Genomic DNA, 15,341 nt, shown 5'->3' with positions numbered 1-15,341 from the left:
GTTTCTCATCTTCATTCAGGAATATTGAGTACTGTAACGTTACTTCATCAAAGTTATTGGATACCTGCGACACAACAAGTTGTTAAAAGTGTCATACGTAAATGCGTGAAATGCAATAAAATTATAAGCCGACACTATTCGGCACCCAATCCTCCACCACTTCAGAAAGATAGACTGAGCGAAGAACCGCCATTTACTGTAACAGGTGTGGATTTCACAGGTGCGTTAAATGTTTAAAACAAGAATTGAGAAATCAAAAAGGTATATATTTGTCTATTCACCTGTGCCAGAACACGGGCCGTTTAATTGGAAGTGATGACTGGTTTAAGCTAAAACATGTTTATCTTGGCGTTCCGTAGAATCGTAAGTAGAATATCACTGCCCAAAACTGATTTCTGATACTGCCACAAAATTTTCAGCCGTCGCAAAACAGATCGAAGAACTTACACGATACACGATCGCCATTACTTGTAGACCAACTCAACAATTACGGAACAACTTGGAAATTTATACCTAAGGAGCTCCATGGTATCGCGGCTGGTGGGAGATGCTGATAGGTCTTACAAAAAATGCATAAAGAAAACGTTAGGACGCTTACTTATCAGCTTAGAACTACTAACGACAATTGTTACCGAAGTTGAGACTGTACTAAATGACCGACCATTCACATACGTTTCATCCGATCCGTTAGACGAAGAACCACTTACTTCAGCTCACGTACTTTACGGGCGAAGAATAACTTCCCTTCCCTACCTGGAGAATAAAGACTTTACAAACTCACCGCATATCATGACTCATGAATCTGTGAACAAACTATCAAAATTCAAATCAAACATCATACAACAATTCTGGTGTAAATGGAGACACGAATATATGACATTTCTACGAGAATATCAGCAGAACACAGGGAATAACGAACAAACTATAAAAACCGGCGATGTTGTACAAGTTTATGACGATACACTCATGACCAAATGGACACTAGCCGTGGTAAACAAGCTCAACACAGGAGGAGACAGAATAGCGAGATCAGCAGTTATACGTACCAAAAATGGACTTACGTCACGTCCTGTCACGAAACTGTATCCGTTAGAGATGACATCAAATAGAAACTCAAATGTCGATAATTGTGAAATGGACTGTTCAAAAAATCATGTTCGCAAAGCAAAAACTGTTGCTGTTGATAAGATTAAAAGATGGACAAATGCGAAATAATAAAACGTTTCATTAAAAACTTTCAAAGTGAAATTTAAAATTGTGCAGAGACAGTTAATTCCGCGCTTTATTATTCATGAACATTCATTTATTCTTGACTTTCTTTCAGTAATTTGATTTTTCTTTATTTCTTTTCATTTAACTTTCGCGCGGCCCCCAGAATGTCGAGAACTACACAGTACCGCACATAGACGACGTACAGTATGTACCGCGCTTTATTGTAACCATGTAACGTCATAAGTGCTTGACGGAACTTTACGCCTTCTTCGAAATACAATGTTGACCTGAATAGACATTTTCCTTCACGTTCTTGCCTTTACCTATACCACTACACGATACCGATAATCCAATGAGATTGGCGTATTTTTATATGCACAGTAAATGTAATTATTCATATATATTAATGTCAGATATTTCATGTCAAAGCAAGGCATAAATTTTCAGCAATATCGGAAAGGTCAGAGAATATCATATTTATACTGTTACACGATACAATGTAAAGATGTCTTTTAATCATGCTGCTGATATCCTACTTCGGAATAATACGTATTTTAAAGAAATTGATCATCATATGTCAACAAATGTATTTTCAGTCCATGGCATATAACCAACACCAAAGTCTTAAGTATCTACCATCCCTATCTCTGGAAACAACTGCAGGTTATCACCTTTCGCAGCTGTCGAGTCCATAAAATGTCATAAGGATTCCGCACATGAAGTAAATATAGCTACTTCTTGGCAGTGACATTTGTAAAAGACATTTGTTAAATGTCACTGGTTCTTTTCAGAAATCAGGTCTTTATCCTGATGGTTTTGGTTATTCGTTTTGTTATAATTATTCAACTAATATCACACCCGATTTCATAAAAACACGGACAGATGTAATTATAAAAAATGCCCAAGTATGCCAAAGTGAATATTATATGGCATCAACATCGCATTCTCAATTTATAAGCTACTGGGGATCTGAAAGTTAAAAAAACAGAGAGAATACTGTTGAACTTCCAGACAATTTACATGCTACAATATCACAATGCAGAAGATTGTTACTGTTTCGTGATAGGCGACGATAAAACTATATTATTACATAATTCTATTATCAAAATTGCATTAATGACTAGTATTGTCTGCAAACCTACATGACTTGCCAGAATCATGAGTCACTGTGATTAAGCTCGTGCAGAGTTCGTGCATTTTTTAAATTTTGATGCTGTGAAAAATGGTCATGTTTTGTTCCAGTTTTAGCAAATAATTAGACGACATAAAGTATTGATTTTCACAACCAATCCTTCATGTCAGTGTTATACGATGCCGACCCGCAGAACTCTCCCCAAAAAGCTAACATTTAAGAGACTGATTTAGTTTCAGTTGTTTTTAAGCCATTTTATTTACTTAAAGAAGCTATTAAAACTTCATAGGTCATAAATGAAATCCCGCGTAACAAAAGGACACGACTTTCGGATTGATCCGACAGACATGTTCATGAGTTCTTTTCACATCGATTACTTTATGTTGGGGTAAAAGGAAGTCTAGCAAATGTCTAAGGATTTTCTGTTAACAATCGACAGAGATAAATACATGATATGTAGTCTAAAGCTTGAAAAGGATCATTGTTACCAGTTTGCAACTTCTTTATCCCCCAAAACCAAAATTTTGGGTACTAAGGGTAACGTCTGTCTGTATGTCCACAACTCGTTCTTTATTACTAGCTGGACTCTCCATGTTGGAACACTTAATAGAGACGTGGTTGCCATGACTACATATGGCTATAGACCTGTTTGCTGTCCAACAAAACGTTGTCTGCTACGCTTTCTATTTCAATTGCTGGATATTCATGATTTATTCCAGTTTTAGGTAGTACAATACAGTTAGGTCACTACTGAATATTTGGTCCCACTTTGTTGAAGTAAAGCTGTTTTGAGGCAGTCCGCAAAGAAATTTCTAGTGTTTTGTCATAAAAAAGTGCATATTTTTGAAATCCTTGGTGTGTGGAGGTTCAAGTCATTTATCAGTAATTTAGTGATTATTGTTATAAAATCCAGTCGCCATGGTAACATACTGAAACAAATATTACTGAGTTTTTAGGCAATTACTATGTTTTACAAAATATCAGGCACTTAGACACTACCACAGGATGAAAGCATGCATGGAGTAGTTGGAAATAGGGTAAAAATAAGAAGACCCTTTTCGATTCATTCTCTCACAATTTTAGTTCCAAACGTTCGTGCGAAATAAGGTTTTTAAAAATCAGCCATCTGATGATAAGGAGAGAACCTAATACGGCAGGGGACTGAAACGTTCCGGATACCATTCTTCCTACACCTGTTATATATATTACATCGGTCTATGTATAAATGCTTAACTACATTTAAACAATATAACCACCAAATTTCTACTTTTAATTTTAAATTTTACAACATTTGACCGGGGTAACTTGGTGTGCGAAACAGTGCGCCTTAATATAAATGTATAGTGCACCCTTAGATTAGTTTATAAAGATGTGCATACGTCAGGAAATTCTGTTTCGAGAATTTTGGTAAAGGTATCACACACGCAAGCACCGGGGTAATCTTAATAACATGTTAGACGAAAAGCCATGAGTGTGAATTTAAAATCTACATTTAAATATATAATCACAACCATTTCATATTGTCAAATACAAGATTTGTAACGCATCATTCTGATGTTCACAAATGTAACAAAATGCATCTCATGTTTGGTAGACGCTTAGCCAATCGGTCATCCAGGAGTGTATTTATATCTTATATATATACTTCGTTTCTTGCTTTCTGAAACTTGAATACTGGTTTGTACCAGTCACTAAGTACTCTTATTTTGACATGGTTAACTTAATCTTAGTGGTGGACACTAAATAAATAAGCAAGTTATTTTTAAGTATGTATCATGGACATTGAGGTTATTTCAAATGGACCGTCAGGAAGAATATAACAGTCAATCCTTCATATGGTGTAGGCATATATATCGCCTATAGAAGCGAGCACCAAGAGATTCAACATTTTTGAGTCCTTACTTTTAGCGGAAGCTCCGGCTATATCATTTTAAGATTAAGCTGGTCCAATTCAGAATATGAATAAAGTCCGGAATGATAACAGTTCCCCACAGATGGTGGGAATATTTTACACATAACTTGTGACGTAAACGCAACTGACGGCTTTACAGAAATTCCAAATATGATTGCCTTCCCTATTTTAGAAAAGCTATGCTTCGATTTGAATTATACAGTCGGGGCTATATTTTTTCAAAGGCGGGTAATATTCTTTAACAGCAAGTGGAACAGCGAAGGGAGATGCGTTTACAAGTGCACGCAACCCTTCCCGAATTTTTTAATGAATATTTCATAGGTTTCTGATTTCATGACGCAGGGAAAATTAAAGGAATGCATTGAAAACGACTGTATATTTTCAATGATAAATATGACTTCTGATCTATTTTTGTTTATTGATCCCAATGAGTGAAATTTCATGATTTTCTTGCTGCCAAACATCAATTTTAAGGCTGTTTCTGCTGCCTACTGAACGTAATCTGGTTAGGCTGATAGCTATCACTTCGGACCATCTCAAGAATGTTATTTTCACGAACACACACGTTGCTGTTGAGCTCACTTTGTGCTTGCTGTAATTTAATTTTAGTACCAAACATTACAAAGGTTGATGACGTCACAGTCACATTATGAAATGTGGTCAGTCAGAAAGCGTGTAACTTCTCAAATTAAGTTTTCTTATTAGGAAAAGGTTCACTGTTATTTAGACGTGTTTCACACTTATCCTGTATAGACTGTAGAAATGTACATGGTTGACTTTTAATGAAACTATGCATGCTACAGTCACTATACGGTGCGTAGTTTATACATGAATTAGAGTAATATTAAGTTCATAACAATAAGTATCAGGGCAATTGATGACATTTGTTTAATCTTTCGGAATGTTACATGGTTATTTCCTCTTGTCTATAATTATAGTGATTGACATTTTAATGTTCATTTTAGAAACGAATTTCCTACAATTACATGGACAACGAATGACGAATTCTTGCATAATACATGTGTTGGATGTTTGCTTACACTAGAAGCTCTGTGATCATCTGGAGATGATTTGAAATTGCACAATCATGCCAGTCAAGAATTGGTGAAATGGAAAATACATCTGAATGCCAAAGCAATATGAAAACTTAAAAGTATATTATACTATCATTCATTTCCAGTATCAGTTAAAATATCCTTCTCTGGAAACTGTGTCGAAGTTGGTTTAAATAAATGCAACAGACTCGGTACGAAGTTAACCAAATACGCCTACGTTGTTCGGTGCTTTATCAAAACAAATGACTACACAAGGATACAGAGTTTTTAATAGTACAACTAGTAAACAATAAATTATAGGCTGTTAATCATTATGCTAATCAAATAATGTTTTACATGTTAATAAATGATATTAATTCAAACAATAAAATATAAACCCAAATTACGTTTTCTTTTTCGTATACATATACGATGTTAAGAAAGGTTTTATTATTTATCAGAGGACAGCCCATGGTAAAACTACCGAAAATTATAACTTCCGACTTCATGAAAAAGTAATCAAGGGAACCAATATTCTAGTGGAAATCAAAAGAATGTAATCCAGGGACAAAGACCAGACGCGGAAAACTGACAAACACAACAAAGGACATAAAGTAACTAAAATAATACATACAAAGTAACAAAAGTAAATGAGCCAATCGGACTCCACTAAAAACTGGGAGCATGAACCAGGTGCACCTGTAGGGTAAGCGTCCTCTGCTTTTCAAGAAACACCCACCGAGTTGCTCATAAAAAGTCAAGTCCGAGTAGACGAAAGAGGAAAGAAAAGCTATGATACATTGAACAAATCAGTTTTATGGTAGAGATGGATACACAGTAACGATCCACGAATTTAGTGCCGCTAAACCATGTTTCTATTGCATCGAGCTTTTTTGCACTGAAAAACCATGTCTAGATTGACCAAAAATCCAAAATACTTCCTTCGGTAAGCATTGAACTTTCATCGTGTGTATAAGTGGTTATTATTACCACGACAACTTGATAAGCATTTTAAACGAAGAAAGATGTTTACGACATGAAAATTAACGCCCACGTGATAATCTTGGCATGGCGTTTCCATTTCCACAGATACCGAGATATATTAATGCAGAAAACAGATGTTAATTTTTTTACGATTAACCTTGGTGAGCTTGTTTTAAGGTCAGAGAGAAAGATTAAAAGTGGAGCTAACATTTATGTCTTAGAATTTATTATCTGAAGGAAAGAGAGAGTCAAAACGTAGAAAAAAATGTACATTATGTTTCAAAAACTCACTCAAATACTCAAATACTTTGTTCTGTGTTTGAAGGCCCAAATGAATGATCAAAATCATTGTGAAATGCGGTTCTCTTCTATAAACATCTAGCACTGTTTTTGTGAATCAGGTGGCTGATGCTTTTCGCAGAGATGTGTATAAGTAGGTCTTTAGTTCTCTTTAGAATGGCACCTAACCATACAGACTATCAAGCTCCGAAACAGCATCTGACATTCGAAATTCATTAGTTAGAGGAGCTAGACTGACTATACATATTTTGACTATTAGTGGGGCAAATGGGGGATATTCGGAATTGCTTAAAGTTGAATGAATAACTCAATGCAAATTATTTCATATTAATAAAAAGGCTATTATTCTTGGCGACTTTGTTAAAAACGAAATATGCTATGGGCGACTAAGCTTATAAGATTTGGTATTCATACGAAACACGTTTGAATCAGATCGCTGTTTTCTTTGCATGACTCTTCGGTGTGTTTCCTCCTGGGGCTTATTCTCCTAATGTTGCTACTAGATTTATATAAATGATTAATAAGGAGACTAGTAATGATATTTGTACTTTTATATGATGGTATCCGGGATAAAAGGAGCGCCAATACATTATATATTACATCACATGTCATTCCTATCGTCTGCTTTGCTCAAGGCACGCGCGAATATATACAAACAAGATGATTTAGATGCTGCTTGTTTGTATTTTCAAATTAGAAATCATGAGATAAGATCGCCTATGCATTATATATTGCTTCTTATGTGAAAGACTCTTTACTACACGAGTTTTCACACGAATGGAGGCATTCATACATAATACCAGTATTTGAATGATTTCATTAGCAGCGATTATCTTATCTCAGAAAACTAACCTCTTTTGCATTATATATAACACCATCTGTCGCATTAGGATTAGAATCACTGAAAAGATTCCCAGATCATTGTGAGGTCTCCCATAATTCCGGCTTCAAACCCCCTTTATATAGTGTTAGAATTACAGTCCTTTTACAAGTGCTTTACAAAGAAAAATAAGGTAGACAAAATTCGAAAAATGCCCAGCTCTTCAACCAGGACCTAAGAACTATTAAACATGTTTAGTACACGATGTTCGCGTAAATCAGACTGAATCGTCATAACATTGCAGTAAATACAATGATAGTAGGAATTCTGTAACATGTTTTCTTTTGCTTTGTATCAGCCATGATTGTGATAACAAATAATAATGTCATTGTATCAGACATTATTCAATGGTCTAAGTCTTTAGTATAGTTTTTTGTTCATGAGAAACACATTTAACAACTTTTACCTCTTAGGTCATTGTCCTTAAGCCATCCTTATGCAGCAGAAATAATGGGAGTGCAAATATCAATAAGACAGCCATTTGAATCAAAACACGTTGACTCATAGAACTTTTGTTGTATGTTCGAAAGTGTTTTGGACTAGTTTGGAAATCAGAATCGATACTAAATCAAGATTTATAAATTTGACTTGCTTTTGTTTTTTTTTTTACCTTGAATAAGTACATGTGTAAGTTTAACCTTTGTTTTTGGAGAACGTATAAATTCTTTGTTTGTCTGCGTTTTCAGTTTATTTGCATTCACATATAAATATAAACGACTGCAATGTATAAAAGCTAATATAAATTAAGTAAATTTTAATTGAAGGTTAAAATTTAAAAAAATATATTCGAAGTAAGAAAAAAGATACTTACCCGTGCAGCCATAGATGTTGTTGGCTTTTCTAAAAGATCCCATATTTTTTGTCTCCAAGCCGAACACATTCCTGTTCCAAAATCCTCTTCATCTCTTTGTCGTAAACTTTCCGCCTCTTTCCTTATTTCCTCGTAGACATGTTCCTTCCTTTGATAATATTTATGTTGACAACACGATTCTAGATACAATTCATCAATCCCCCAATATTCTAAATCCTCAGAGAAAGACAAAACACACATTTCTTCTACAAGATGTAATTTTCCTGTTCTATAAAAATTAAGAATTGAAGCAAAAGATCTAGGATGGCGATCGAAGAAATACTCATTGTGAACAATTGAATAGTCATCACAGATTTCCATTAGACTTTCATGTGTGTTACATGATTTTAATTTTCCTAGACGAGTATGGGGCATTCTATCTAAAGTTCTCCATAGCACTTCATGTTTAACTCCACCAACATTTAATACAACTCTTTTTGACATTTCCTTGCTTCTAGAAATAGCCTTTGGTTCAGGAGGACCGGTTTCCGTGTATGGGTAATAAGTCCCACCAGTTCCTCCTTCACTGGGTAACCCCATATCAACTGAGATCTGCATTGATGTGATTGAATTGTTATGCGGTACGGCAGACGTAGCTAATGATATTGGATTCGGCGTTATTTTCACTTCTTGCTTTGAAGTGGTATCTCTCTGCCTTCGAACGCCTTGAAATTTGTTAATATTTGAAGAACAGCCCTGTGGCTCAAAGGCAATTGAATCTCTTTTGCACTTGTTGGTATCGTAATGTAAGGAAGTGCTTCTTGAGGACAGATTGCTTGTTCCGTCAGATTCGCGGCCTTGTCCAGAGCTAAAAATGGTAGAAAAGACGTAGTCAATAATAATTAATCATTTATCTATATATCGAGGCGAAAAAACTATGTAAAAATCCATCTTGAATATAATTTCGTCTTTCCATACCATGTAATCAAGAATATACATTAGAGATTATTGACTCCATGATAAATTCCTTAGATGGAATCACAGACATCGTAGAGAGAACATACACAAAGGAAATTTATTTTTACATGCAAGCGTTTCAGCATGTTTACTAATCAAACGCTTGGTTTAGACGCTACAAAGGCATGTAAATAGATTTCCTTTGCTACACATCGCTCAATGTTACGTAGAGAAATGCAACAGTGTATCTAATGCACAGTACCGATTATCTCTGGTGTTATTGTAAGTAACTGAGGTTTCATCGATTGGAACAGTATTACTGGTATACAGATAGATGGGTTAGCTTTGCAGACAGGTTAAGTAGAAGATAAGGAAAGTTTTCATAATTGATTTCAAATCATTCATGTGGTAAAGAGAGCTGATAAGTGATTTTCAAATTGTCGTATATCATTAATACATATCATTTTGGAACTTATAGCATATCATAGTTCTTTAATTTTGATTTGAAAATGGAATAAATAATTCAACTTTAAAGAAATCAAAATGTTTTTTTTTAGATTTAAAATTACAATTTTGAAAGAAAGCAAGAGAGAAATTCAGCTAACTGAAATATCGATTGGCTCCATTCTTAAAGTGAAGAACATACTAGTAGTATCTTTTGAATATTACCGTATTATCTTGTACTACAATCGGTCATGGATCTTTTAAGAAAAAACACATATTTAGATTTAACAACGCAGAACAACTTGTCTAAGATTGGTTGAGTTGCATGCACATACCGAATCTCGTTGATATGTCTTTAACAAAAACAATCAAAAATATATATATATTTATCAGCAAAACAAACTAACTCACCTTCTTTTATAGTTACATTTATTATACAGCTTTTAAATGCGTCTAACCACAGAACCGTTTTAGTACTTTTGAAAATTACCATAGAGATATCATTAACTTAAAGATAAAAAGATTTCAAACGTCAACAACGCTTATTGTACATGTTATTTATTATTGAAACCAGATATGCTGAGTAGAAAGTAATACTTGGGTATGAAATAATTAGTCATGCTAATTGACCCTAAACACTAGCTCTGCGCTGAGGCATGACACGTGTACTGAAACTATACTTTTACCGACTGCAATTACAGCCCGTTTTCCGTGTCTATACAATAGCGAATCGTAAAGCAGAACCAAGCGCTGTGTGTGATCAACAAGTAAGCTTTTTATAGGATCAGTGCTATTCAATTCCAAAGTTCTCCAAGCTACCTAATCTTATTTCTCCTTCTTATTGTCATCCATAATGATGTGTTGGTTTAATTAAACAAAGCTACCGTCATAAGGATAATGCAAGAGTGATTATTTTTAGAGACCTGCTGCGTCCGGCAGAAGTTACTTAATACATCTTCTGAAATTCAATAAGCGTCGCAGTGATCACTGGGAAATGATGTTATTTCTTATCATTGTTATACACCATCCCCGGAACACCATCGACACGATCGATACGATCGATTCTGCAAACAACGAAAGCTGAGAATTAAACTATTTAAAGAAAATCAATTGGATATGATATTCATTACAAATAGAATTGTAACCATTGACTTGTATTTGCTAATTCTCTCAAAACGAGGACCGCATAAATCAGAAAATTTAGTCGTAAATTACCGCATAGGTCATTTGATGTATCGATCTTGCCTTGATGATGGTGCGTTAAAGAATGACATCCTTCCAATCGGAAGAAATAAAACTAACCAATGCATGGGACGAATCTAAAAAAAAATATTCAGAACGCTTTATACAGTGTTGAAAAATACTAGAAATGTATATTTGTTTTTAACAGGCAAGATAATTTCTCCAGGGACCATCTGTTAAAAATAATGAACGCCGTTCATTTTTAGACTTTTTAGAAATAGTTGTTACCAAATCTATATTACTTATTACAGAGAAAATGAAGTTCGTTAGAAAACTAATGCATCAACAGGCTACGGTTTTTAGGTCAAAGAAAGTCCTTATTTTATACCGAATAGGAATTGAAAAAAAAAATTGCTGACAATATTTCCTCTATAAGATCTACATCAATTGATGGACCGTTTAATGAAATCATACCGAGGAACGAAGGAATAATTAGTTATCTGTATTCTGAGCAATATCAGGAATGCACGATTTTTCCGATTATGGATAACACAACGTTATTCAAAACGATCTCCGTGCACGTATCCTCAAAACAGAGTAATATTATGACCAAAGAAAGAAATCACTTTTTACATGTACATGTAGTTATATTTAGAAAGAAAGTACATTACACGTACAATCGAAAACAAAATATCTTAAAAAAAACGCAAATAAATAAAACAAAGCAAAACAATAGACGTAATGAACAAAAACAAAAAAAAGCAGAAGAATAAAAACAAACAAAACAAAAGTAGGAACATATTGCAGATAACAAAGTTACTTGGTTCGTAAGTGTTTTAAACGTTTTCTGATCGCTTGCTGAATGTATTATGCAGCATGTTTGGCGGTTAAAGCATTTGACAGTAAACTGAAGAACACCAAAATTCGACTATGGAGAAAGTATGGATTCATAAATCTTTTCAAAATAAGACTGTATTTTTAAAAGGCTAAGTTCACCAAACTTACAAAATACAATAAACAACAAACGTTTTAGCCAGAGGGATATATCACTAATAATAAATCCTAGTAGATTGGAATGACTTGTCTGTGAGTCGACCACTTCCAGTCAGATTAAATGTAAAAGGTCATAGGTTGAATTCGTATAACCGTTATGAGGACTTCGTCCTTTATTGTGGAGTATTTTTCTAATAAATATGACTTGCGAGAAATGTGAATAAAATGCCAACAAAGAAAATCCAAACCATAACAAAACATACATGTAATAAGAAAAGCAGGAGGTGATAATTTGTCGACACGCACCAATCCCAAATGTCTTAGCTTATTGTAATTGGCATTATTATCAAACGAAACAAACTACATTCTTCGTTCCTTAATTCGTGAACTGCAAATGCATTAGCCTCAGATTTTCATTTGACATTTTCATGTCAATGATGTTCATAATTCAGTTATAATGAATACTAGGTTTAAAAAAATGTACCAAGAAGTACTGTTAATTCAACATTTTTCACCTCATCAATTTCTAGCAAGTTTTTATACTGGTAAGCCAAGTGGTCACTGTAAAGAGACATTTCGTAGTTTTTTTTCCCCATAAAATGATACAAGCCTATTTTAAATACAGGATATAGGGTCATGAAAATAGATCTATAATCCATTTTATTTTAACGTCACAAAAATGTTTTCCACAAATTTCAAAGTTTTCAAATTTAAACAATATTCTTATGTCTAAAATTCTACTTCCATATTTTAGATTATTTATGTCAAATTTTCAATTTTCAACCAAATGATTGGTCACTTTTTGGAGATGCGTGGAGTTTTTGAGGCGACAAAAATTATGATAAATCCTCTTAATACCATTGTCTTATGTTAAATACTGCTATTTTTGTAGGGGAAAAGTAAAAAAAAAGAGAATCATCATTTTTTGGGAGCACTAACACCAATTACTACAATGTCAACATTTTATGTAGAATGAAAACAAAAAACAAAACCCTTCAGAGCTTAACCTTACCCCTCGTTGGCAACGGCGCATGTTCCTACATGTAACATTTAGGTGTGGAGTTTGACCACGGTATACATTTCATCTAACCCTACTATCTTCGCCCTATTTGTAAGTTCTTTCACTTGAAACGTGTAACTCAAAAATCAATATCGTTCTAATTCAGCTCACAAAAGTCTTGGCCGTGATCAACCACGGTAAATAGTATTTAGATGAATCTTCAGAAAATATCATTTTCTTTTAACATCCAATAACATGATGTTAGCTGACGTTTTTAGGTTTACAGACCGCTCCACTTGTTTACGTTGATAAAAACTGATTTTATTACCAAGCCTTTTTTAATCCATCAAAAGCATTCGATGTATCAAATCTGATCCTTGTCTTATCATGATTAGATACTATTTCAGCTGACGATATCAAGAATTAGGTTTCCCTCTACTACTCCATAGTCTTTGTAATAAATAAAACCATTTGATATTGTCAGTGCTGATATGCGAAACGACAAGTTTCCAGAACTGTTGATAAACATGGTAAAATATTTAAGCCTGCCAGAGACCAGAAAACGCGCGTTATCATTAAAGCAACTACTATTTGCTTATCAAATTGTTAACGTATTGATTCAGAAACCAGTGTTTGGTTCCAGTATTGTCATTTGTGCGTTGAGAACATTTTTTCGAGTGCTAATCCAAGAGAATCATAGAGAGCGACTGCCAATAAGGAATCAAACGGCACTAAACAACCACAACTACTATTCATGTCTTTTTATGGTAATGTTGATTCGCAGTATCTTGAATAAGGGCATCCTTCTTAGATGTCTTCTGCTTTGTATTGATTTTGAAAAACTTGTCGTCTGCTGGCGAACACATATAATTATTGTCAACTATTGTGACACGAACTATTTACATATACGTTGCTGATAGCTCGTTTATTATTTATAAATCGTTATTACTAGAGATGTATGAATCCTAGAAGCCGAGTTAAAATGATTATGACAATCATTTCTTTCCGATTGAACTGCGACATTATACACGTGGCTGATCCGCCATGTGTCCTCGTTTGTTATACTGGTAAATTATTTTAATTTTATACACCTGATGATTTACTAGTGATGAAGTTCAATCGATATTCTAGAACTGTTTGTGATCATATTTGTATACAAATTATTGACCATGGCTATTGATTTTAGAATAAATTTTTCAGATTCGTTTCCTAAGAAAATTGTCATTAAATATTGCTATGTTAGTAGACAACAAGTCTCCCACGAAGGATATTTTTCCCGGTACTTGGAGATGCCGTGTGTTCATACTTCTGTTGTTGAGGAACCATCTTTAATGAATTCATAAAACTGCTTTAACGTTGGTATAAAAGGTCTCAGTATCGTATTAATTTTCCCATAGACTTCTATAGTGAAGTGCATATTTTTAGGATTTTTTAAAAAATATGTAAATTGATTCAATAAAACTTTCACTTATGTAGCATTTCTAAGGACATGTGAAAAATAATTTCCCGCAAAGAAAATAGGGTGAGTCCACGAAGATTGGACAGAAAAGTAGTCTTGAACTATAAATAGCCATTTTCCCTACTTTCACTTTCGTTTTGCACTCACCAAACCAACCTTTTCAGTGGAACATTTTTATGATATTATGTTAGATTTTCTTTTAAAAAAGTTCTTCATCTTACAGTGTGATGTTTGCTCTATTTTTTAAGTCATTGTTCATGTCTTTTGACAAAACATTAGTTTGTAGAGAGGCAAAAAGAAAATGCACTATATTTTTATGGCATCCATGTTTTGACGTACACCCGCTCAGGGATATGCAATACGATACTGGTACCAAAATGATACCAACTTCATAAACGTCGAATGTAAAATAAATAGACCTTACATGATAAGGCGACCGAAAATTTCATTCATTATTTTTCTATGATAAATATTTATTTTTTGTGTGAGTGACACATTAACTCTATAAATTTGCTTATAATTGTTCATATACTGGAAACCATAATACTCAAGCTTTGTGCCATATATTTTTCTTTAAAAGGTTGCAATATTTCACAGTGTTTCCTAAGACAATGTTATTATATCACATTAAGCTGCCCTAGCTGGCAGTGGATGAATTCGTGTACTATGGTATCAACTTATCAAATACTCACAGATGTGCAAATTCGAGATAAATAGCTGACAATGGGATGCTGATATGGAAAGTCAGTATATTCATTTGTACTTCTATAATGCATGTCAATCTGAATTGCTAAATGGCTACAATTAATCTAATGGGATGAAGATGGATTAAACCCAGTGAAATGAAGACATTATTTACTATAAGGAACACTGGAGTTTTGGCATACTTGAGCTCAAATTAATTGTGACATTACAATGCACACAATATGGTAGTAAAGCAAGCTTACGGTTGTGTGTGCTTGGTTCATGGTTAAATATTTGATTTTTTATGATATTCACGAATCAATAAAGTTGAAATTATTGTACAATTACTTGTTTAAATAGTATTGTCTTTTTAAAAAA

The 15,341-nt window shown here is 33.9% G+C and overlaps 1 protein-coding gene across 8 annotated transcripts in view; it reads right to left on the bottom strand.

Annotated features, from left to right (window-relative positions):
• The window catches only part of LOC148629743 (potassium voltage-gated channel subfamily B member 1-like), a 123,105-nt gene that overhangs the window by 35,226 nt on the left and 72,538 nt on the right, over nt 1–15,341 (bottom strand). For 5 of the 8 annotated variants that reach the window (XM_088556408.1, XM_088556371.1, XM_088556366.1 and 2 more), the window contains exon 3: nt 8,266–9,112. In XM_088556408.1, coding sequence (XP_088412534.1) covers nt 8,266–9,112 — 847 coding nt within the window. Of the gene's footprint in view, nt 1–8,265; nt 9,113–10,056; nt 10,129–12,832; nt 13,829–15,341 lie in introns of those variants that run through there. The other 3 variants (XM_088556386.1, XM_088556393.1, XM_088556403.1) reach the window with 3 other exon arrangements.

The sequence above is a fragment of the Perna viridis genome, chromosome 1, assembly GCF_037379345.1.
Source record: "Perna viridis isolate PV_CMFRI_1.1 ecotype Kerala chromosome 1, ASM3737934v1, whole genome shotgun sequence".
Taxonomy (NCBI): domain Eukaryota; kingdom Metazoa; phylum Mollusca; class Bivalvia; order Mytilida; family Mytilidae; genus Perna; species Perna viridis.
Note: the sequence above shows the minus strand (reverse complement) of the source record. Positions and strands in the feature narration are given on the sequence as shown.